The sequence below is a fragment of the Fundulus heteroclitus genome, unplaced genomic scaffold, assembly GCF_011125445.2.
Source record: "Fundulus heteroclitus isolate FHET01 unplaced genomic scaffold, MU-UCD_Fhet_4.1 scaffold_70, whole genome shotgun sequence".
NCBI classification, from domain to species: Eukaryota; Metazoa; Chordata; class Actinopteri; order Cyprinodontiformes; family Fundulidae; genus Fundulus; species Fundulus heteroclitus.
Window position 1 is genome coordinate 91,155 of NW_023397143.1, and position 25,788 is coordinate 116,942.

General features: G+C 39.0%; 1 protein-coding gene and 1 long non-coding RNA gene across 2 annotated transcripts; one reads left to right on the plus strand and one right to left on the minus strand.

Annotated features, from left to right (window-relative positions):
- Window positions 1-2,127: 2,127 nt before the first annotated feature.
- Window positions 2,128-24,724, minus strand: LOC105935814 (anthrax toxin receptor 1). The gene is made up of 18 exons (XM_012876385.3): window positions 24,427-24,724; window positions 18,274-18,345; window positions 18,108-18,179; window positions 17,934-18,015; window positions 17,817-17,850; window positions 17,566-17,645; window positions 17,404-17,472; window positions 17,237-17,317; window positions 17,083-17,143; window positions 16,526-16,624; window positions 14,579-14,648; window positions 12,601-12,679; window positions 12,270-12,365; window positions 11,198-11,239; window positions 11,018-11,110; window positions 6,951-7,115; window positions 3,884-3,964; window positions 2,128-3,433 (listed from the first exon to the last, which is right to left on the minus strand). Exons 1-18 carry the CDS (start codon window positions 24,582-24,584, stop codon window positions 3,056-3,058), a joined length of 1,812 nt encoding a protein of 603 aa, XP_012731839.2. The 5' UTR covers window positions 24,585-24,724; the 3' UTR covers window positions 2,128-3,055.
- Window positions 12,270-15,330, plus strand: LOC118561684. Its single transcript, XR_004930227.1, has 4 exons — window positions 12,270-12,367; window positions 12,823-12,908; window positions 13,421-13,491; window positions 14,916-15,330. It is a non-coding gene; the product is annotated as an uncharacterized LOC118561684 (long non-coding RNA).
- Window positions 24,725-25,788: the final 1,064 nt, after the last annotated feature.

A 25,788-nucleotide genomic window follows, 5' to 3' on the forward strand; every position in this document is an offset into this window, starting at 1 on the left:
CAGCCTCCTCAGTCACTCTTCTCCAGGCTTGCTCCAACAACTGTCGCTTCGCATCCATTGCAGGTGTCGTGTCACTCTGGCTTTGATTTAATCGCCAAAATCATGCATTTTGTATCACTAGAATTGCCTCTGTGGTTTTGGGTAGCGTAATGTTGCTCCCATGCTCCTAGTTTAAGTTAATTTGTATTTAAGCTATTTGTCATTTGTTGTTTGTTGTTGGGTGTTGGTGGTTCTGTTTGGTTACACTGCTGACTACAAAATAAAATTTAAAAAAAACAAGACGCTTCCACAGATGTCACATTGCTTTGTTTTTTTCGACTGCCGTTTGGGTCCCACTTCCATGGCCGCTCGACCAGTTTGACAAACACAGTGCTCCGTGATATTTAAAGACTTTGGAGAAGTTGTGCTCCAGTCAAAGATTAATTAGATGTAATTAAAGCTGCTTCTGATTTATCCAGGTGAATGTCTCAGCCCTGAGTCCAGCAATCTGCCATCATCAGATGTGTTCTGCACAACTGATGGAATCAGCTCGTTGCAGCAGCAGCACTGAACTAACATTACGTTATAAAGAACGGGTTTATAGCTCTCAATGCTGCAGTGAAATCTTGTCCAGCCTTATCTGGGGCTAGAAGACACTTGAAGTCTCCTGAAAGCAAAGTGGCTGCAGTCAAGGCAAGTCAGGAGTCAGCGATTCTCTCTTCTCTGAAGCCACAACTAAGGGAAAAGCCTGATGGGACATGCTTTTATCCTCTGGTCTTCTGAACGGGATGATGAAACATATCTAATTTTACTTTCTTGTAAATCAATGTAAACGCTCATCTAGCTGTGAGGATTGTTTATTTTTTTAGACTTACTGGAAAAGACACAATCACATTATAAAACTTGGACTCCTGACAGTCCGTTTTTCGTGCTTTACCACCATTGCTAGCAGTAGTTACTGATCGTAACGTCTTCTACATGCAGCTGGGGATTATCGTGGTCACATCCAGTGTAATGGGTCAAAGCTGGGGACTTTTTTTCTCACATACGCATGCTAAGATTTAACCCACACTTACTGATTTTTCTCAAAATAATTACAAAACATAAAAAGAAACATAAAATAAAGGAGCAAAACGCTCAACTGTGTGTCAAAAAAAAGATAATTTTTTTATTGCACAGTGAACAAATCAATAATTTCAGGTCTGCTGGTGGGTCTGTCTAGAGAAAATTTGTGACTTTACAGAATTCAGAACACACTCTTTTGCCAAAATGTACCTTTAGTGTTTGAAAACATTTAAAGATAACCTTTGGTTTATGACTTAAAGAGTTCATAAAATGACTGATCTTAAATCTATTTAATTTTTTTATTACATTTTTGTAATTTGGTCTCTGTGTAGTACCCTTAGCTCTGACCATGTAGCAGTGATGAGTATGTTTACTTCCAGGCTTGTATGAGAAATAAGAGGCTGTGGTAAGTGAGGAATTTGTTTAGTTTTGCATAAAGACTTAAACCTGAGGGAAATAGCTTAGAATTACACAAATACAAAAATATCTACCACATACTTTACATTATTTCAATACAATTGTCCTTTATATACAAAGGTATGTTAAAATGGATGGTGTGGTGAATAGACGAATGCCTATTTTACAGATTAAAATAACGGGCAAATATAATTGTATTTACAGCTATGAAAGTCATAAAAGTGCAAAAGATAAATCCCATTCCCCATTTCCATTGTTTTTCCTCAGGGGAAAAAAAAGTCTAACAGGAATATGTCCAAATTGATGCATTACCGCTTTTTGCAACACTAAAAAGTTTGGAGTGAACGCCCATACTTTCCCCACAGAAATGTTGGTAAGATCTGAGAAAGTGAACTGGTGAAGATGCATTTATCTTCAACCAACATGTGGAATAGGGTCCTTCATTAGGAATGACTTAGAGTTAATGATGCCATGGTGCCATAAAATAGTGCTAGGCATCAGTAGAAACGTTTGTTTGGTGAGAAAATGTATAATTTAACGCTGGATTTTACATTTTATGTGGCCTCTATCAGTTCAAAGTATATTTGGATGCCCTTAGAATAACCAATCCGTCCAATTGTTTACCCCAGGTATCTTACCCTTGATAGTTACACTATCACTAAAAAATTATGTTGCTTATATTCACACCTGCTATGTTTTATATAACCACAGTACTGCTTGATAAAATTAAGTATTTTGGTGATGCACCTGCTGGGAGAAATGGGACTGCTGAAGTCTGCAATTTAAATCAAGGATCTGATCAGGAGCAGGAGTTACAAAATCTACCTGAATGCTGCAAGAAATGTTACTTCAGCAGTTTCTCAGAGCTTCTCGTCTACATGGCAGGTTAAAGTTATAGGATGGCCACTGTGGCGAATTTCCTGCAGGTTGAGCCCACTATGGTTTTTAAATCTCCAGGCAGTGTGCCAGTTTGTTAGGTATCCGGGTTACTGCTCTCAGAGAACATTTCTACTGATTCCTTCCTTCTCATTGGTTGCCTCAGCATGTAAACATTTGTCTTGTAAACTCCCATTGGAGACTTTGCCGTCTCTACTTCCCCCTTTTGAGGGAACTTTGTTAGGAATTATTGTCCAAGTTTGGACTTCCACACGTTCCATCATCCCCCATCTGCAACTTTTGGCTTCATTTCTTGGCTGCCTCGTGCTCATTTTATTTCATTTTGAAATGTTTTCTCACATATTTCTCTATTATTGACATGGAAATGAATATAGCCGTTGTGAGGTACAAGCCTAACAATTCAAGGGGGAAAATTGTAAAATGTGGCCTTCAAAACATTATTTGATTTGCATTTTACGCACGTTCAATTACCATCGTGCAAACCTCCGAGGAGTGGTGACTGACCGTCTGTTTCCTCTACTTTAATGCAAAAGTCACATTTCAACAACTCTTGTATTATTTACACTGACATTCACTGCGTGGACTTGAGAACAAAAATGCTGCATTTCAGGTCATGTTGTCTGCAATTCTTGAGCAAAGTCAGCGTATTTTGTTTGAACAAAGTCTTGCAGGTAAGACTTTTGGACCCTTCAGAGCTTCAGTTGATCTCGTGATTGGGCCGTGGAGGCGGGCGTGAGGGTGGGGGAGCTCTGCAGGGAGGCAGCCCCTGAGGTGGGGGCGGCAGCGAGCCGGTCGGCGACGGGGGCGCAGAGACCTGTCTGGCATAGGTCAGGGGCAGGTCTCTGTTCGGAGGAGGCGTGTACGAGGAGGAGCTGCTGGAGGACGGGGGTGGAGTCGACGGCAGAGGTGGCAGTGTGGAAGTCGGCGAGGGGGGCAGGTGGAGGTCCTGGTAGCCGTCGGATGGACGGCGCTGGTACCTGTGGGGTAACGCGTAGACAGGCGTGGAGGGCTGGTTGTAGATGGGGTAGCGGGGAGGAGGACAGGACGGGCTGCGGGTGAAGTTGATGCACCGGCCCTGCAATGGAAGCACAGAAAGTAAAGTGGAAACGGGCAGCCGTGTAACTAATGATGTGAAAACAATCCGATTTATAAGGGCTAGAAACCTGGCACTAATTCCTAAATTTATTCTTGCAAGGTGACTGGCAGATTTGCAAGTGGAAAGAGCAAAATTTTCTTTTCAGTGAGTGACATGAGGAGAACTCCGTCCTGCAGACTCTGTGAACTTTGGGAGCCAGACTGCATGGACTCCTAATGACTTCTGCAGACGTGTTGCTCCAGACAATAAAGCGCTCTCTCACTGACCGTCATCTCATTACGGCACTTGAGAACGTCCATGAAGTAAATTTGAAATATTTGACTCAGGAATGTCAATGCCAAGAAATCACCCGTGTCTCTACAGAGGCTGTTTGTGTGTCTGTTTTGTTTGTTTTCACATCTTCTTTTGTCACACTATTAACCTTTTTACCTTGTCTCCAGGATAAGGTCGCATCACAGAAACTCTGTCATAGCCTCGTCTCAGCAGCACACACACAGCATCCAGTTTCCCCTGAAAAAAGATGACATATTCACAGCTGTGCAAACGATCCTGATTCATCTCTCACCTCTGTATTCTCAGCTTGCAAATAACCAGATAATGTTGTAATCCTATAAAATTATTTTTCTTTGGACTTTTGCTGCCTTTTGATTTATTTTCAATCTGAAAACCATTTTCAGGGGAATGTATTTCTGCTTAAGTTTGTTACCTCTGACCGGTCTTTGATTCATTAAGGCTTAAAAGCTCTCAATAAAACAAAGGAGGAAGCTGTGTTGTGTTTACACATAACAAAGACACACATTTTATCCCCTAAAAATTCAGTTGAATTTCTAAAAAAAAATAAATAAATAATAATAATAATAAAAAAAGTTTGACAGATTAAAAATTATATTTGGCCAAAATAAGGTGAATGCCAAAAAGCGTAAAAGTATTCACAGAGCTCTGATTCAGTTTGCAAACATTTACAGGTTTTAAAGACAAAGATGATCTTTTAACCTGACTTTTAGTCAACCGTAAGTAATTATTTCATATTTGTATCCATATTTTATTCTTTATTTAATCTGTTTATCAGGTTTAATCTTTCTTCAGTTTTATTTATCAATTTTTATTATCTTTTTAAAAATAATTTTAATATTGCATACATTATATATAAAAAGATTGTATCATCTTATTTGTTTTGGTTTTTACTTGTTTTAATTGAACATATGTTTTTGAACTTGTGTTTTTATATCTTCCTCTGTTGTTTTCCTATCACACACTGCAAAAAGGGAACTAAAAGTAAGCAAAATTCCCTTAAAATTTGTATATTTTCACTCAATTTGAGCAGCTAAATAAGAGTATTTGCCAATGGAATGAGAATTTCTACCCCTAAAATAAGATAATTGGACATCCTGCACTTGAAATAAGATGATGGAGATGAATTGTTCTTATTTAAAGTGCAAAAATCTTATTCAATTGGCAAATAGTCTAATTTACCTGCTTAAATAAATAAAAAATACATTAATTTAAAGAGGATTTTACCTACTTTCAGTTCCCTTTTTTGCAGTGCAGATATTATTGTGTTTCCAAACTAATAATTATTATTTTGTTTCCTTAACTCAACATTACATTATGGGATTGTTGATTGTTAGTTGGATGCGTGTTCCTTTGATTTTAACCCTTGTAAAGCAGTTTCCAGAGCAGTTAATATGAAAAGTGCTCTTTAATTGACATCTGAGTGATTGATCACATGATCAATAATAAATCACTCCATGAATAATAAATCATACATTATTATTCTGAAGATTTTACTTTACGTCTTCTTGCCACTGATTGTGGTTCTGATCCTTGTTGCATCAATATCCAAACATAGGCTATTTTTACACATGCAAACGATGGTGACGAATGGTGATTCGGCTTTTAAAATATTTAAAATAAAATATTAACATTATTGAATTAAATAAACTTTAAGCCTGGCTTTTTCTAAACAACTGGAACTTATATTGCATTCAAGTATTTCTGAGGGGTGGGAATCTTGGTGTCATCTTGTTATGTTGTCTTTCGAATTACATTTAATTTTCAAAATTAAATATTCCATATTTACATAGTTTGAGTTAATTAATGTGCATGATGGTTAGGCACAATAATTAGTCTAAAAAAGGGGGAAAAGTCCAAAGAAAATCATAGAACATTCCTCAATAAGAAAGAAAAATAAAGAAAATGTCATGATTTGAGTTTTTGTTTATCTTTTATTTGGACTTTTCTGTACTTTTGTTATTTAGCTTGTCAACTCTTAGCCATCATCCAATCAGCTCAGTCTCCCTCCACCCACCCCTCTGCTCTAGATCATCTCCACCTGTTGCCACTAATTAGTCAGCTCAGCTCACCTGTTCTCCAGCCTACATATACCTGCCTCAGCCACCTCATTGCTGCCAGAACATCTCACTTCTTTTCTCGTCTAATGGGCCAGTCCTCTACCAGGTCCTCTGTGCCCGTCCGGCTGGATTCTTCCGTTAAGGTCGCCTGTATCTGCATGCTGCAGTTCTGCCTGTTTCTCTGTAAGTCCCAGCCACTTGTTCTGGCGGTTCCCCGGTTCACATCGTCTGTTCTGGTCTGTCACTATCTGTATCTTCTGCTTGCCTGCACCTTCAGCCAAGATTCATCTGCCTAGTTTGGTTCTGTTTGTCTGCCTCGTCTGCCACTACTCATTATCACCTTCACAATAAACCTTTTAGATGTAACTCTGTGTCTGGCCGAATATGGGGTTCACCAGCAGTAAGCATAACAGTAAATCCAATTAATTAAAACTACATTAAAAGGTTACAAGGATCGCTGCCTATTTTGAAAACAAGATATAAAGAATTGCGGTATGGAAAAAAAATCTCCTGATTATTTATACCAAATCTGATAACCACAATTTCAGCGTGTCATTATTTATTGGAAAGACAAATAAAGCTATGTTCTTAAAGAAAAGGAATAAAAACATCTAGCCAGTTGGTTCAGCTCTTTTCTTTACAGATGCACGGAAAGCTTTGTGATAAATGGAGACAGATAAGCAAAGAATGCAGTTAGTTTAAAAAAAAATAAATAAAAAACACCCACAACATAGTCCTTTCTCTAGGGGTTAGCTCAGTCCACGTCTGGTTCTTATTACAACCATCCATCCAGCTGACTTATAAGTGAGGAAGCAGATTTTATTACCTACTTCCTGGTAACACACCATCAAAAAACACTAAAACAAAATATATTTTTTCCAATTCTGGTCCTTAAACACCTCTGGTCTTTTTATAAAATTGTATAGCTCACCTAAAGCATCACATGTGCATTTGTTTATCCCGTTAATGTCTTGGAGGACTTTTTTGGGCAAAAAAATAAATAAATACCCCCTTTTATAATGGCTGAAGAAAACCACACTCTGCATAGAAACTCTGAAGATGAAAGCCTAATAAACTAAACCAAGGGTTGTATTTAGAACAAATAAACGAGGGGGGTAACAAGCAGATTTAATTTGAATAAGCACCTTGATGGGAGAGTACCACTTCTGGTTGGGAATGGTTTTGTGCGTGTGGTAGTAAAGCCGGGGCGGAGGCGGGTCATACTCCTGAGCCGGCATCACAACTCGAGCGTTTTTGGCTTTTTCCAGTTTGGCGCCCTCTTCAGTCGAGCCTTTATCTCCCCAACGAACCTGAACAGAAGAACAAGGCACCTTCATCACTTACTGTTCACCTTGATAACCATGAATGGACGACCTGAGGAAGAGACATGGGCCCGCAGTATTAGAGAACCTCCACCATACTCAACGGGGAGCATCTTTTAAAGTCTTGGCGGTTAGCAAACTCCGCACATTTAGGTTCATCCATCAGTTATTTAAATCAAAACTTGATTTGTGGAGCACTTCTGCCTACAGCCAACACAAAGTACTTTAACAAGATCATAAATCGAAGGGCAGACATTAAGCCATTAGATGTCCAACATCAGAAAGGATGAAACTAAGTAAAGAGACCAGCAAAACAAGCAATGATATTGTTAATAGGATGAGAGATAAATCAATCAATTATAGGGGAAGAGATGGTAGTGTTAGCTTATAACATCATCTCTTATCGTAACCAGGCTCTGAGCCATGAATACAGACCGTTACCAACAAATTGAAAATACAGTTTAATTTGCTTTTCTACATCAGTAGTGCATCAGTGCAGTGGAAAGCATTCCTGCAAATCCTGCAAGGATTTAATTAATCCTTGTCTGCTGAAATCCTCAAGTGAAAGCAAAAGCGGGCAGACATATTTTTTCCGATGAATTTCTGTGCAACTGTTTTAAATTTGTGATTTGTCTTTCAATTCCTTTCTCAACGGCTTTACTTTTGAGCTAATGCAAAACAGCGAGGTTAGGGGAAAAGTAACTCACATAAATAATTTACCTTGCTGGAAATGTTTGTCTTTACCTTAATGCATAGAAGAACTCTAAAGAAAGGGCTAAGCTGTCAGAAGTGGGCCAGAATTAACGGAGCTAAACCAGCGCTGTCAACACGGCCTGGGAAGTTCATTAGTCAAATTCACTCCCTTTCGTCTGCCACACAAAAGCCACAACTGCCTGGACTTGGCAAAAAGAGCACATAAATGAAGCGGTGCATACTTTCCATTTCACTGTTTTGGAGTTGTGTGACTCCTCAGACTTGCCAGGCTGCAGAGCTTTGCTTGCTGACTGAAGAACGGCTTTTTCTTTAACTACATCGTCCCGAAGGAGGCAGACATAATCCTGTTTCTGCATGATTTATCAGGCACGCACAAGGGAGGCAGAGTTTCTTCAGTCATTCTTCTTACCTATGTTCTTTCTCAAGGATTAGGAATATAAATAGTGTTTTTTTTTTTTAAGTCAAACTGCTTTGCAACAACAGATAAATAACAGTATCTTAGACCAGTAAAACCGCATTTCAGCCCCGTTTTTTGTCCAAATGGCCTCAGCTTCCCTCTCTCTGGTCACAGCAACAGTGACTCAGTTGCATGCAGCGTAGACTTGCGTGCTCAACTCTATTAAGGCAGCAGTTCCTGCTCCCGCTTTGTTGTTCCTCTGTTTGATCTCATTCCCACCTTTCATCGTTTGCTTTCTGCATGCTCATGGGTGCAGTAAAGACTACAATATGCTTTTTGTTTTTTTTGGTATGTGAACTTGAAGCCAGGTTGGATTTAACTTTAGTACGTTAAGCATTTCGAACGCTGTTAGGCACCACAACATGAAGGTTGCAGTCTTTTCATAAAGCGTTGGAACAGTTTTTTTTGTTGTCTTTTGGATTATTTTCACTTATGTCCTCTTTCCATCACTTTCAGATTCATTCTGTGTCACCAAGACTAATTCTGTGAGGCTGTCTGTCTCTCTTTGTTAGATTTGTATCTGGTATTTCTCTCAGATGAAATACATATGCTGGTAGATGACAAACAGATGGGCGGACATCCAACTTTCAAATCAGAAACAGGAAATGTGTTAGCAGCACATACAGGCATAGCAAACAGAAAGTACACCTCCTTTAAATTCTTTGGTTGTACAAAAGAGCTAGATTCCATTAAATAATAAATTATTAAAAAAGCATGACAGAAATGTTTGTTAAACATCAAGTACATCACAAAAACCTCTATATTATCAGCCATTTGCTCCCATTCCCGGGCACGGTGAATACATCTAGACCTCTAAGGCCTTGGTATCTGAAGAGAACAGTTGCTGACAGCATGACTGTGCTGATTTACCATGCTGCCTATTTCTCCCTTTCTTTGTCTTCTATTCAGTCCCAGAGTGTTTCCAGGTGAGGAACTACCCAAGACATGGACGAAAAAGCTTAACCAGACCTAAGAATCTTCCACTACAAACGACCTTTTCGGCCAAAACACAGCAGTTCTGCCAAGATTTCCTCTTAGTTGAGCTGAGAGACAGGCCTGCGGGATCAAAGCACGGTGAGTAGGCAACAGCCAGGTTTCAAAGCTATCAGCAAGAAGACATCTTCTCTCTGCTTCTTCTGGGAGGCAGAAAAATAAAGTGTTTTGGAAACTTTCAAACAGGTTTGGCCTTAAGATTGCTTGATGTTGTAGTTTGAAATTGGACAGGAGGTCCTTTCTCTAAGCTCCTGGGAAAAAAATGTCAGCTTTACATCCTTCTCTTAGTCTTAAAAAACATTTAGCAAAATTTCTAACCTGGAGTAGAGTAGATTAAAGCAACTATACCTGAATAAATTTTTGTCTGGTTAAGAATTTTTTTTTAAACAGTATATTACGTAATTTGATAATAACAATTAACTAATGGTGTGATTGAGTGAGTCCAGACTTTATTTTAGTAGGAATAAGCAGCGATTAGGGAACAACCTGGGATGGCTTTTTTCTTACAATGGCACATCGAGGGGTGTTTATCATTCACATAAGAAAATATTATTTACTCGAGAATAAGCCATTCATGTCAAAGAAAATGAAGAAAAGTCCCCCGATTAAGCCTTGTTTTCTCTGGAGAATTGTGCAAGAGCTTAAGGAGCATGTTTAGTCTTGTGCATGTTGTCTGGGAGGAGAGCAGGACGGAGAGACAGAGGGTTTCTCATCGGGAATAAACAGGTGGGGGCGGGGCTTACAGTTCAGACTAATCTGTCCTCCTCACTCATGGATCAAATTTTTGCAGAATCAGGGATAGTTCTGTCTTAGTGGGTTAAAATTTGATCCTGAAGAAATAGACCTGGGTGTGAAAAAAAAAAAAAAAAGTAAATCAATGATCATATGTCATTTACTACATTTGATTTTTAATTTTGAAAAACATTAAGAAACTGACATGTGACTGATTGAGGCTAATTATTTCTATGTTAATCTACATTAATGTAGCACATCAGCTACAAAACATTGAACTCTGTGGATGTTACTTTTTCACTTAGAGGCAAGTTAGTTTCATTAGGTTCCTTTAATAAATAAAATATATAATTTACTCTGGTTAACTTTGTCAGACCATAACATTTGAGAATGTGATAAAAATTTTCAAACAGAAGACATCTGTAAGAGTCAAATACTTTTTTTCAACAGCCCTGTAGATTTTTCTTTCTTTTTTATCAGTGTGTTGACAACATTAAAAGGCAGAAAAAAGCTCATCCTCCACAGGCTTATGATCTTTCTCTGCCCACGCTCTGACGTTCTGCACGGTTTTACAGGCTCTTGCCTGGTTGGGATGAGCGTAGTTGTACGGACAGACTGCTTCCTCAGTGGATGGATGAAAGTAAAGCAACAGTTCATTGGTTCTTTATGTTAGGACTCATTCGGGCTCATAACATTTAAAATGGACTAAATTGAGCAATTTGTTACATTCTGTACAATTGTAACCAGTTTAATGACTACAAAGTCACATAATTACCAATTTTTTTCCGGATGTCAGACTTAAACATTAAAGTCTTTACCATACGACCGCATCCCTTGCTGGTATTGGGCACTGACACTTAGAAGTAGTATAATGTGTCATGTGTCACACTATAGGTTGGTTTCTTTTGTTATTTTTGATTTTCTTACTTTTTTTTTTACTTTTTTTAAGAAAATTATTCCTCTCTGATTTATACTATTGCCACCGTAGATTTACCTCCATCCTCTTGATTCCCCCGACTCCACGGCCACCGTAGTACGATGCGTCCACAGTGGGCCACCTCTTCTTTGGGAAACCGTCTTCATCATCCTAAACATGATTTGAGACCAGATATCTGCTTCAAATAAACTAAAATGTAACTTAAATGTGTGAAAGAAATCAGAAAGTATAACCTACAGATATGTCCTCTGTTGCTGGAGGAGGTGGTTCATGAATAACCTGCAAAGCATTAAAAAAGTTACTGTTGTCTCGTAGTCTTAGCGAGTGTAGCATCCTTCATGTAGCATTTACTTAAAGGGGCCTATGCACATATTTTGACCATAAAAAAGCATACATTCATCTTTAAATAAAACAATGGCTCCATCTGAATAATCTTATAGAGCAAGGACTCTTTAGCCAAAGCAGAAGTGTGCTAGCTGTCGCCATGATAAGTGTTGTTCGAATAGCGCAGTCAGTAAGGAAGGAGGTAAGAAAAGGAGCCTGTATGCTTCCTCCCACGGCTAGATTAGCATAGGAACCTTGTGACGTCCCTTACCGGCACTAAGGAGTCTTAAGGTATCCCACAATCCTTTGCGTGACATCATGTATAAGCACAGTCCATCTCACGAAAATCATCGAAAATGTCCAAAGAGAAGAGAGGGCATACTTTGTTGTTAATTTTCGGATGGCGGTAGACCCGGATTCGACTCGCATCATCCATGTGCGTTTCCGTCACATAATGACGTCAGAGTTAAAGGCTGTCCAGCTGTACAGCAGTCCAAAACTCTTTTCCTACCAACAATAGAGTTCTTTCTGTTGACCCCATGAAAGGTTGAGATCCAGGAGCTAGGAGGAGGAGCTAGGAGCTTTTACTAAGGGTATTCGGATGGAGCCAACATTTGCCAAGCGTTCATCCTGATGCTGTTTACTTAGTCCTTTTTGAGCCTGAATATATTTTTTGCATCATCAGTTGCATCCGCAGTGTTGTGTCATCTGGCGGCAGTACCACAGAACAATCAGAACGCAAGATGGCGACAGTCGACGGAGCTAGTTTAGGAGCCTGTAGGCCGTCCTGCAATGCCTTACAGCAAAGTGACAGCTCGGCGAGGTCAAAGACCAACTCAATCTACAGGGTTAGGGTCACTTACTCGCTGGCATAGAAATGTGTAAAGTCGTAGTATGTGACTAGGCCCCTTTAAGTGCAAAAGCAACAACAGATGTAACTTCGATAATCTTTCAAATCCATTTATTCCTGTATCCCTTTTCATACCACAGTGCAGCAGAGAGGCCAGAACCACCACAGCAGAGCCATGGTGAGCAGGAGCAGCAGGATGAGCAACACGATCCCCACAAAGGTCCCATCAGACTGTAAGAAAGATTAGAATTTTTACTATGGATTGTTTTTTTTTTTTTAGCTTTTAACAATCTTATCAGTGCTACGGTCATAGATACAGGTAATGGTACAACAACAATGACTATACAAGAATTTAGAAAGCCATCACTGACTAGATAAGGACAAATCCACAGCTTAACTGATGTTTATTGCCCAGTTCTAGCCATAACATAATAAATCAAAGCAGTTTTGTTCATTTTATACTTACACAAGTGATAGCAGTAATAGTGACTGAGCTGGATATGAAACTGAAGCCGTTATTCATGCTGACATGGAGGGTGGCTGACCTGAAAAATGGGATAAAAAAGTGCCTCTAGTCATAGATGGATGATGAATAAATTAAAGGATCCACATAACAAGACTGAATGACCATATTTATGTGCTGTATTGGTTGTTTCGTATGTATTTTTTGTTGTTTTTGTGTCTGCAGGTGGTCATGATGTCACTCAGTGTTAAATCTCAGTGGTCCAGTCCCAGGTATCAGCTCGGTGTCCTGATCGAAGCATTTTTTAAACAGTAGGTATTGGGAATCTCAGACTACTGTCTATTGCTATGTCACCTGCACCCCAAGTTGGCATTTTCAAACCTTTGTCAAAATCCTGATCCTGCAAACTATGTTATAGATTGTTCATATTATTATGTAAACAGATTATTTTCTTGATCTAGGTAATGTGTACAGGAGTGGGACATGTGTGCAGTGAGCTGCTGAAGCAAAGATAATTGAAATCTATGATTTTCAAAGTAATGCATCACTTTTATGAAACAAGAGGACAGTTTCAGTTGTGTCTGCAAACTAGAACCGCACCGTAATGCCATAAGCCAAATTATCAACAACTCAAAAACAGAGAGAAAATCTGCCAGCGTTAGCTTAGCACTTCAATAAACTGCTCCAGATTAAAACACTGTCAACAGGAGATGTCATAAAAACAATTAAGCCATGCACGCCTTCGCTAATGCAATGTCAGCGCAATATTGCAGCTTTCCTGGCTCAACCCATTTTAACGCAGAAAATTATATCTCTCCTGCAGAAACAGATATAAAACATCTCACTGTAAAGAAGAATGGGAAGGATAGATGGCAAAAGCCCAGGACATCACTGGTAAGTAAGTTATGGGTGTCACAATCGCAATACTAATGTAGACCAGAAGTGGTGTGTAATTTCACTACAGCTACTGAGGTTCCAAGCATATACATGGATTTGCTTTTTAAAAACTGTCAGACATTTTCATGCATGTCCTTGAATAACACAGATAGTCGAATAGGGACACATATCGTGATCAGGGCATCAAATTAATGGAGGATAAAATCAGATGCCCTCTGAGTCTGTCCTTTTTCAGACAGTAAAGTTTCTTCAAATGCAACAAACATGAAATATTATTGAAATATATTTACTTTTTTTTTTTTTATAAATCTTGAGTTCTATTTAATCTAAAACTGAATTCAACCCAGTTTTTTTTATAGAATGTCAGTTCACCAGAAATTTCCCCCAAATGCGTTTTACACAAAGCAAAATCCAATTCGTAATCAAATATATATTATCCATTTTAATCTAATTATACAGACAGATTCAAAGTCAGTTACATAAAATCCAATTCAACCCTAGATATAAAACAGTACAGTCTATCCGTTCATCCATTCGTCTATCCCCACTAATCCGTGCAGGGTCAAGAGAGGGGAGAGGCGGGGTATACCTTGGACAGTTCGCCAGTCCATCTCAGGGCATCATAGAGACACACAGGATAAGCGATCACACACGCATACTCACACACACTCACACCTAGGGGCAATTTGTAGAAACTAATTAACCTAACCGTCGTGTTTTTGGACCGAGTGCAAGCCGGGGTACCCAGGGAGAACCCACACATGCAGAGGGAAAACATGCAAACTCCATGCAGAAAGATTTGAACCAAGGACCTCCTTGATGCAAGGCCCACAACAAAAAAACACAAATGTCCATCCAAACAAGCTCTGCTAAGTCACTGACTTCACAGAAATCCCTCCTCCTGGATGAGCACATAGAGACAGAGGTTAGTCAGTTGTGGTATTTGGTGTCATTAACTTTGCAGCAATCCCTTAGACTGAGCATGCATGGAGAAAAACATTGATCCGTTTGTCTTGCTTTGTTAAACATCGATGCTTCAACTCATCTATTTTATACGTTTCTTGCGAACATCACTACTACTTACGTTCCGAATTTTTCCAGAACCGGAGCTGGGCACAAAAGATAAGTATCTCTAACCACCAAAGGCCTTTTCACTGCAGAAATAGAAAAAATACTTTCAGACTCATATATTCAGAGAGCTAAACTCACAGGATGAGTCTACGATGAAAGGGAAAAGTTTACTTCAGATTTCTCTTCTTGAAAAAAAAAAAAGTGATTTTATGTTATTAAATTCCTGGACTTCCTGTTCTGATGGAAACTTGAACTTAGGGAGGGTTTTGTGGTTTATTTCTCCTGGCTGAGCGAGTGTCTAGCGTGTGCAAAGAGCCCTGGTTGCTGATGAGCTCCACATTCCACTGCAGACATCTGAGAAGTCCTGAGCGTTTTACCAGCCGATTCAAAGCCAAGGAAGACGGCGCTGATGATGACTAAAGAGGAAGAGGAAGAGGGCTGACGTCACAGTGGCCCACACAAACTCTCTGGCTCTCGCCCATCCGTATGCTGACAGCCCAAATACGTTCAACACAGTTACGTCAAAGGCAGCATATTATATAACCAGGGGTAGGACTTTAGTATTGGCTTTACTTGTTTGCCAAAATTATTCTATTTTTTTATTTAGTTTTGATGCTTCATCCTTAGTTTTTCCCACATAGCTTACTGTTTATAGTGACATTAGTCTTATTTCTAAAAAATAAAATAAATATTTGAATGAACTTGTGTTTCCGCATATTTAGTTTGAATTCAAAGGTTTTACAAGTAAAGCAAATAAATGAGGTTCCTGAAGCCACATTTACAATCTCGTTGCTCAGTTAGCAGACATGTTTTACTTCACAGACCTTTTTTTTGTATTTAGTTTACAAGGATAATGAAAATGCCTTTTGAGTTTTTGTGAAGCTTTTGTTTTGGTTTGGCTGTGGCGAAACGACTAATTGGAACAAACATGTCTTTGAGGATCTCTGTCTTCAAGCTTATATGCAAATAATCTGCGTTTAACATGTTTCAGAGCCCAAATAAGAATATTGTTAAATTAAATCTCAAGACTTCCTATACGATGAGTGAAACATTCACTTTTAATTGCTTTTTATTTATATCACCTTGCAATAGTAGCTTTTGAATGTTTCTACGTTTTTCTCACAACCACAAACTTTAATGTCTGTCTAATTGGTATTTCATGTGAAGAAACCAGCACTAATTGGGATAAAAGACTGTCAAAAACTGAGGGGAGAAAAAAAAGTAAATTGGAAAAGTATGGTGTATATTTGTAGAGTGGTGAGTTTGCTTAATTGTTGAAAGAAGTTCAAACAAATTCCCCACTGCAGTTTGCCACAAGCTATAAGGGAGACATCAAATATGGATAAAACTGTGTGGCATGAGGGAAACTACTAGAGCATGCAAGACAATAGATGTGGAGGACCTCGACTGAGAATCACTGGTTTAGATCAAAGCATATCGACGTCCTGAAACGGTCCAAGCAACCAGATCTAAATCCAATTGTGAATATGGGGCAGAACTTGGAAACTGATTTTTACAGATGTCCTCCATGCAATCTGAATGAGCTTGACCGGTTTAACAAAGACAAAATGGGCAAAAAAGATCACAAAGATCATGTGTTGCAAAATACTCCGAAATAAATATCAGATTTTTTAAAGAATTTGTTTGATTTTATCACATCAAATCTCTTGTATGCCAAAGTTTAAAGGGTATCACTACTTTTGTGAGGCACTGTTACCACAGCAGTGCAGATAGAAAAGAAAAGAAAAGATGAGTCACATTACAAACTTTTATGGAAAAAAAGAAACATCCATCGATCAAGAACAATTTGAACAATCACAAAAAAGAGCTAAAATACGAAGAAAGGAGCAGTGTTTCAAGACTCGAGTACTACAGCTACTGCAGGAAGGTTGTTTTTGATTTCACCTTTTTTATTGCTTTTTTAGCATTTATATTTTTCATAAACAAAGGCAGCACTTACTGAGAGTAACTGTGTCGTTGATAAGGAAGCTGCAGAGGACTTCCTGCACGTCTCTAGCGTGAAGGAAACCGTTTCCCCTTACAGTCACCTGGAAACTTTCTGAAGGGAGATTATATACAAGTTTACAAATATTTTTCTATTAGAGAAACTGAAGATGGGAAGTATTTAAAGGGGCCTAGTCACATACTACGACTTTACGAATTCCTACGCTAGTAGTTGCATACAAAAAGTTGCCGATTGAATTATCACACTTTGTTGGCTTAATATATTGTATTTCTTAGTTTTACGCTTTTTTGCTCTATTTGTTAGTAAAAGTGCTTCTGTGTATATTTACCATAACAAGACCACATAACAGGAAGTTATGGGGAAAAAGGACAAAGTAAACACTATCAGGACAAAGGCTTGGCATATATTGTTTCATCTGAAGATGAATATATGTTTTTTGTTTTTTTTTTGTTTTCTTTTTATGGTCAAAATACGTGACTAGGCCCCTTAAAATAATACATCTGTAATCAAAGTTAAATACATCCTTGAGCGTGGATCTTTTGATCATTTACCTCCTTCACAGATACTGGAGGGCTCTACGGCCAGGATCTCAATGCAGGATCTCTTTAAGATCTACGATTAAAGTTTATCACATCGCAAAGACTGGATTACATTTTTTTTTGCAGGGTTTTAATCAGGATATTCCTTTATCTGTGTGTCACATACTGAGTCAATGACTCCTTGCAGAGCTTGAAATCCATCATTCACAGGGAAGACGTGGTCTTTGCTGTCAGCGATGGTGGAAAGCTGTCAATTAAAGAAGCAGAGCGTTAAAGTCACTGTTTGTTTTAACAATTAGTTGATCCACTGATTAACTGACCCCCAGAAGTCACCTGTGTTTCGTTGAAGTCTTTCACCCCCACACAGTACACAGTGGCACCGAGTTGACGCGCCCTGCCAGCCTAATGGATAGACATTAAAGGCCAATGAAAAGTTAGGACAAGAAAATAAAAAAAAGAAAACCTTTCTCCTCAGCTAGGAGTGAGGTTTCCCACCTCTCTTTGCGCCAGGTCAAACTGATTCTCTCTCAGTTCTCCATCTGTCAGGGCGATGATGACGCTAGCTGTCCGGTAGCCTGAAGGAATAAAAATCAAAAGGATCAGTTGAGTTTAATACCTATCAGATTTGAAAAGTGACAAAAGTGTAGTCTTCGGCATAAGAAGTTATTTGTATCGTGATGCAAAGAGCGGGTTCGTCTCCACGTGCTTGAATGATGCAGAAATGGCTATTTTAAAGGTGTGCTCACCATACCCACTGCCATGGTATATTTGCTCGCTGGCCTGCAAGGAAAACGATTTCTAGTTAGGCCTTTGGGTCTCAGGCGATTTCTCCATAGATTTAACATATTTATCAAGTGGTTTACTCTTTGAAAGCCTCTGTTCATGTAGGTGTCTCCGCCCGGGTGAACCATACGTAGCTCCTCCAGTCCGGCTCGAATCTGATCCCTGATCAGGAAGTAACAAGAAAACACTGAACTAACACTGAAAACCCAAATCAAAACCAGGAACATGAAGCCGGGCGTCACTGTGTGGGCCACCTGTCCTCTGTCAGTGCCATGAGGATTCGTCCCTCCGTGGAAAATACAATAAAAGACATCCGCAGCTGAGGACTGTAGGAGACATAGTATAAAGAAAATAAATGGTATAATTGTCATATTTCATTGCTGGATTTGTTTGTTTTTGTTTGTTTGTTTTTGCTCAGACCTGATGAACTTGTGGGCGAGATGATCCACAAAATAATAGATCTCATTCCAGTAATGCTGCACACTGCCAGACCTGGGTCACACAATAGGTTCAATGCAGTTAAAATTAAAATAAGAGGCTTGAGGATAGACAGAACACTGTAAATGTTGCATTTAATGTTATTTTTATTATATTGCAAATGTCATGATAGGTTGATCAAGGCACAAAAAGAATACATTTTAATTAAATTGATTGCTGAAGCTGTACTCTTGAGAGCTGGTAATTTAGTCGGTTATTATTATCATGAAATTAACCAATCTCACATTGTTTTAAGCGTTATGGTGGAGTTTGATAGCTGTTTGACTCTGATTGACAGTTCTGATTAAAAGCTGGCATTCAACTTTAATCATCTGCCAAAATGCTGGAGGATTAATTATGACAAGGACATAACATGCAGTGACGTGTGAAACTGTAAAACCCACCGCTTGTCTATTGGTGTTGATTAATAATTCTCCAGGCTTTTTGTACCGATGTACAGGATCTGATAGTTTATTTCTGTTTTTTTTTTTTTTTTTTGAGAAATAGGAGAAAAATCCAACCTAAGAGATGGATTATCTTTCAGCCCAGTGGTTCTGAAACTTTTTATAATAAATACCACTTCTGTAAAAGTCCTCCAAGTACCTTGGTGTTGACATTTTCAAATAATAGTACAGAAGGTGTATTGTGTTATAAAAAGTAACTATGAACACATACATAAAACATTTTCCATTTTTTTGGAGATGAAAAACTAGATAAAAATTCCTGAGAGTACACATTCCAACCCTGTATATAAAACTCAGATACCTGCAGTAAAAACATGTTTTTTCATACTTCTGTTGGAACCCAAATAAATCTTTTACACCCACAGGACTATATAACCTCCTTCAATGAACATATTGCTACAGTTTTTGAAAACAAATTACTGTTAGAGGGCGATTCAAGCTATCAAGCTACTTCAGTAGCTCGAGTTGCTAACAGTAGTTATTCTGCTCCATGCATATCCGTTACTAAAGCCAGCTGGTTTTCACACTGAGAACACAGTGAAATTGGATTTGATCTCATTCTCATTGCTCCTGATTCACTTTCATTCACATCTTGTGTTAATTTTTTCACATTTACCCTGCGGATAGTTCTACAGAATAACATCAACATGTCCTGTGAGTCCTGCTAAAGACAGCCCAACCAGGGAACCACACGATCCTCCTGATCGTTTCCCGCCTTTGATCATTTGTATTTCCTCAGGTTTGGTCGTTTCACACCGGACCAGATATGAGCCATCTGACAGAGGATGTTGCGTTCTGACCCTGAGTCAATTTAACCTCAACTAAAGAGCATTGCTCTCATTGTATTAAAACAATTTTGCACTCATAGTCTGAACTGCAATGTGGTTCTGTGACTCTAACTGCTAAAAGTAATTTTATTTCAATCAGAAGTCGTAATCTCAAAGAGTTGAGTGATCCAAATGGGATTCAAAGCAATGAGAAATGACGCGCAATCTAAAATCTTAAGGCAATCACTTATTATTCAATTCCATTCAGTGCAACCATTGTGTGAGATTTCAATGTTTTTAAGATTATTTATTTCATACATTAACAATACCAGTCAAATTACAACAACAATAATGTATTTTGATAATAGGCATTTAAAAAAAATTAAGGTAACCTTATGATAAAAGGTGTGTGAATTGACATTATAAACATGTATATTTAAAGAAACCTTTGCTGTCTCCATTGATGTAACCAGTTTTAGAAAATTTGTCATGATTTAGGTTTTTGTTGGGTTATTTTTTTTTTACTTTTCTTGAACCAGACACTCAGTCATCAGTCAATTAGCCCAGATCAGCTCCACCTGCTGCCAGTAATTACTGCCAACTCTGCTCACCTGTTTCCCTGTCCACCTATACCTGCCTCAGTCAACTTGTCCCTGCCAGAACGTCGCATCTCTTCTCATTTGATGTGCCCTGCTTATACCAGTTCCTATGTGCTCAGCCAGCTGGAGTCTTCTGCTAAAACTCGCCTGTGTCTGCGTGAGCTCTGGGTGTTTGCTCTGCCCGTTCTGGTGAGTTCCCGGTCCTCATCGCCTGTTCTGGTCTGTCACTGCCTACATCTTCTGGTCCCCTGCTCCTCGCTGCCTGCCTGCTCCATCAGCCATTATTCATTCTGTCAAGTCTGGTCTCACCTGCCAAAACCCATTCCCTTCAATAAACCTTTTAAATCGTAACGCTGTCTACGGCTTAGCTATCGGGTTCAACCATTACACAATGAGTTTTTGGACAGCGGTGTAAAGCAGCAGAGAGTCAGTGGTGCAGATATCGGGAGGCAGAAAGCTCCAGAGGGGAGCGGCAGATCGACTAAAAGCTAGTTGATCTGGTTTTTAATGCAACATGAAGGATTTTGAAGTCGATGTGCATTTTGGCTGTAGGAAGTGAAGTTGCTGCATCACAGGAGTGACTTGGTTGGTGGATAGTGATCTAGAGATGACGACACGGGCAGCTGAGTTTTGGGCTAATTGAAGATTGTGGATGGCTTTTTGTTGGTGACTGAATATAAGGGTAGTCAGTGTAACAGTAGCATGTAACAATGGTAGCACTTTTAGGTGTAGGGGACAGACGGACAGATGTGAGAAATGTTATTCAGACGGGAATATGCAGATATTAGCTATTTATGTGAGTGGAATGATTATGACCTGTCAAGGATGACAGACTCGTGCCCTGAGAGGATAGACAAACAAGGGAGTTGTCAGTCGAGATAAAGAAGCTGTTCCATTTGGCTAAAATGGATTTAGAGTGAATGAGGAGAATCTCTGTTTTATCGCTGTTTAATTTAGGGAAATTGTTTGAGAAGAGGAGGCAGAACTGGAGGCATCAGAGATGATGATGATGATGTCGAAGATCTCTTTTGGAATGACGTGGATGGATAGGATCAGGAATGAGTTCTTCAGAGGGACAGCTCATGCTAGATGTTTTGGAGAAAGAAGATGCAGCAGATAGAGTTAGATAGAGACATGACTCACCGTGGCGACCCCTAAAAGAGAAAAGCCAAAAGAAGAAGAAGAAAAGGTTGTTTCAGGACCATAATTTCAATGTCCAAAGACAGTTGCAGAGGGAAGTAGCAGACAGAGTAGCGCTTGACTTGGAACGAAGGTAGAGGTGGAGGTCATGTGCATGGCAGTTGAAATTAATACAGGATTTATAGATAATATGAACAAGGTGGAAATGATAATTAGTAGAGGCCCCAGGAAAGACATAAACGTTTCTTTGCTAAAGTCATATTTTATCATAATACCTTGGTATTTGACATAGACTCAAATAAAGAAATGGGAGCAAATATCTTTATGATAGACTGCTGGTAAGTCCGGTCCCTTAGCTCTGTCTTAAGTCTGAACGATCCACGGGTCATGGTTAACATGCGTAAAAAATTAAAACCACAGTTCTCTTTAAGTGTACTCAACACTACAGGAATGAAAATATCCACACACAAAAAATTAAAACATCTTTAGACGGCCTGGAGATTTATTGATCAGAAACAAGATACAAGACATCCTGAGTCACTGGAAGGAAAATACAGACGAATTTTTTAAAATGACACCAGACTTTTGCACATCCCTGTGGAAACTTCTGCCTGAGCTGCTTAAAGAGCAACAATTCAAAACAAAGCCAATATAAACAAAACCAGAGCTGCAAGACGATCCAAGTTACTCATACATAATGAATTAAACCTTTTCTTATTCATCATAAAGAACAGCGAGAACATTTTTTCACACTGGCAAATGAGCCGAACAATAATAGTTCTATCTCTGTTTGTATGTTACAAGTAAACCATGACATAATCTGTTTTATTGTTATCACCAAAAGATGGCCAACTAAAGCCAAAGTGTCTCAATATTTTAGTTGTTCCCTTCTTGTCCCGATTGTAGGGCAGGTGCAGCAGAAAAGAAAAGAAAGGAAAAGGAATGTTTAAAAAAAATGCAGGGTTTTAGACTGACGTCAGCAATTAAGTGGAAATGTGGAGCTCAAACAGGCTCCTGGACTGAGCAGCCTCTCGTCCTTATGTTTTCATTTATCCTGAGATGTGAGTCCAAGTGGAGGGACGTCGCCAAACACCAGGGATCTCTGGAACATCTGGCTCTAATGGTGCAAGGGTTCTGCTGCCCAGAGAGAGAACCGCTGCTGCTGCTGCTGCTGCTCCTGTCAGCAAAGTACGACTGCAGTTTAACAACGCGAGTCTATTTTACTGTCTAAGATAAGAAGCGTTTTCTCTGTTAAATCCAGAGATCTGTGAACCAGAACATGTGACCCGTGATCTGTTCTGAAGCGTCATGTTATTTCCATGACAGTTTAATTGCCTATGTAATCTAAGCCACATGCGTCAGGTTTTTAAGGAATGCAGAAATCTGCTGCTGTCTTATGAGCAATTTGGCAAACCATTGGTTTTTATTACGAAAATATTTGGTAGATTAAGGGATATAGCCACCACAGTCCAAAATATATATATTTTTAAAGCCTTCATGTAAAACAATACTCTTTTAGGCCATATACTGTGGAAACAAAAGCTTTTAAAGCAAACCACACACTTGTATTTTGTACTTTTTTCCATTGCATTTTGATGTTTCACATATTTCATGAATGAGCTCAAACAACCTTTTAACTGATAAACAACATAGAAAAACAAGCTGAAGCAGCAGGCTAGTTGGACACAGAGACTGATCAAATGTCTCTTCCACATTCAGCACAGACTCTTCACACTTCTCCCCTCTGGTCTGAGGTACCCAAGTGTGAAATGCAGGAACCTCCAGACTGAAGATCTCCTTCTTCACCGCCACCACCAGGACTTCTAAACTGCTAACAGTCTTCTGTAATGTATCATAAATACTCATAGATGCTACGTTTATTTTATTCTATACATCCTCCTCTGCTCATTTTACACAGCTAATTTAGACCATTTGCACAATCCTTTATTAGTATTTTTGTGTATTTATAAATCGCTGGTATATAATTGTATTTCCTGTCAGTTCTATTCTCTTTATTTTTTATTTCTAATATTACTGCTTCTGTTTGTTGGCATTCAGATCAAACAGCAACGGAAGAATTTCATTGCAAAGGGAAACGTGTTTGACTGTGCATGTGCCCGTAATCATGAAACTGAAACAATTGCAATATTGTAGGCTAAGGCTTTTCCAAGCATTGTTTCAATAATGACAAAATAATGTTCACTAGAAATAACATCAGAGAGTTAAGAAATCTTCTAACACCTTGAGCAGAAACACACATGCAAGCAGTATCTGTAAACAGATTATCGGTATCTCTTTATAATCCTGCTGGATATAAAGGTTACTTTACCAGGTACTTTCTTGGTATTTACCAGGCTCTTTTCCAGAATTTAGAGGTAATGTTTGAAACTTGGTACATTTTTTGTTAACTTTAGAACCTACTGGTTATTTTTAACTTGATTGTTACTTCTCTGGTCTTATCACTGATAGGTTACTTTCTAGAAACCTTCCTGAAACTTGAGAATTACTTCCTGGGTCTTACTAGGTATTTTCCCAGAACCTTTCCACAGAACTGATTACTTTCCCAGAACTTACCAAATTCTTTCCTAAAACATACAGGTTACCTTTCAAAACTTAACAGTAAGTTCTCTGAAAATTACAGGGAATAACTTGGTATGTTTGAGACAGTAACCTCTGAGCCCCAATTGAGTATTTTTGGAGGTTCTGGGAAAATACTTGATAGATTCCAAGAAAGTAACCCATAGGTTTGTTAAAGTATCAGGTAAGTACCAAGTAAGTTTCTGTGTCTAAATATTAGTAATACACCTGATAAACTGTGCAAACAAAACCAGCAAGTTCAACAAAAGTACCTGCTGGGTAAATAATATAGTTCAAACAAGCACTTGCTGCCAAATTGTCTACATTGTTTAATTATTGGAGTGACAAATCATGGTCATGTATGTCCTTACAAACAGAAAGTATCTACAAATCCTTTGCAGAAACGCCCAACTATAACTGGAAGCTGTAGCTTATTAGAGCATCTGAAGGACAACTTTTGCACCTGCGACATCAAAACAAACTGCGATGATTCATGCACCAAACTCTACAGGACCTCTCCTGGGATTATGCAAAAGTAAAAGCACTCACTTGTCTAGAACAAAGTAGAGATCAAATCCTCCGTAGCAGGATGACCCTTCTTCCCTCCTATCATACATCTGTGCCATGCCGCAGACCACCAGGACTGCCACCAGGATTCCCAGCTCCACACGCAGCATGGCTTGCCCACACCAGGACTGGGACATCATTTCAAATCTAAGACAGGCCTCAGCCTGGGTGAGATGTAAAAACAAATATTCTTGAGCTGAAATGTTCCTCGCTTAAAGAGCTCTGATGTGGACAGGCATCCTGGGAAGACTGATCTCCAACGCACAAAAGTCTCCTCTGAATTAGAGTCCCATCTCTGCAGCAGCAGACGTATGCTGGCAGAGGAGGATGGAAACCGGTGGGACTGGGTCTCTGGCTCCCTCTTTCTTTCATTTTGACCCCTCTGTCTATAAAACACACAGAAATCAGACATTTGATGATAGATTATTTACTTCTTATTAAATCTGATACTTGTGAATGGACTTAAAGCTTTTCAGTCACATTTCTTTCTTAATTGTGCATTTTGTTTTGTTTTTTTAGTACTTTGGAAGGTGAATGCTGCACCTTATCCATCAGCACCACATAGTGGTGAAAACATAAATATCCCAGAACAATGACAGTCTAGTGTTCAACAATGAAGCTGCATTGAATAGTATATTGAAAAGCCAGAGTTAAAACATATTCCTCTGGAGAACCTCAAATAATCACATGTTGATGTGAAAGTAGTAATGAGTTGTGACTTAATCACCTTCCAACATTCAGTGCTACAATGCTAATACATATTCTTTCTTTGAATATATAAGTATTAGCAAATGCTCCAGCTTCCTTTCACAGTCTAAAGTCCTGAGCTTTTATCTAACTGCTGATTTTTGGCTTATTTAAGGACTGTGTGTTTTTTATGCCATCAGGGTAAAACACCTACTCTACCTTATATGTAAGTAGGGATGAGTACCAAATAGGGTACTTTTAGAGGCTGACCAAATCCTGTTGGTACTACCTGGTTCTGATTCAAGTAAAATCAAACGGTACCATGTTTTGGTATCTAAATGCGTCACTGTGACACTGAGGGAGTAGAAAAGTGGGCAATTTTCCATGCCGAAGATGAGCTAACCCTAACCAGCGTCGCACGCACAAGCGCGTGATGGCGTCAGTAGCCGCTGGTTCAGTCAGAGAAAGCATGGCCGATAGAAAGCGCTTTCTTTGCTTTTCAAAACGCGCAGTGGATTACGCTCGCTGCAATCTTTGTGAGTCGAAGTGCAAGGCCAGCATTGGGAATACTTCTAATCTGGGGAAGCACCTGGTCACTGCTGCCAATTTAACGAATTTCTCGCTATATTTAGAGACTTTTCAGACCCATCCAGTGAC

Coding starts and splice junctions, on each gene's coding strand:
- LOC105935814 (XM_012876385.3), bottom strand. CDS start 24,584: ATGATGTCCCAGTCCTGGTGTGGGCAAGCCATGCTGCGTGTGGAGCTG. Junction 17,473..17,565: donor TTGACCTGGCGCAAAGAGAG/GTGGGAAACCTC, acceptor TCTATCCATTAG/GCTGGCAGGGCGCGTCAACT. Junction 3,965..6,950: donor AGTGGTACTCTCCCATCAAG/GTGCTTATTCAA, acceptor ATCTTTTTTCAG/GGGAAACTGGATGCTGTGTG.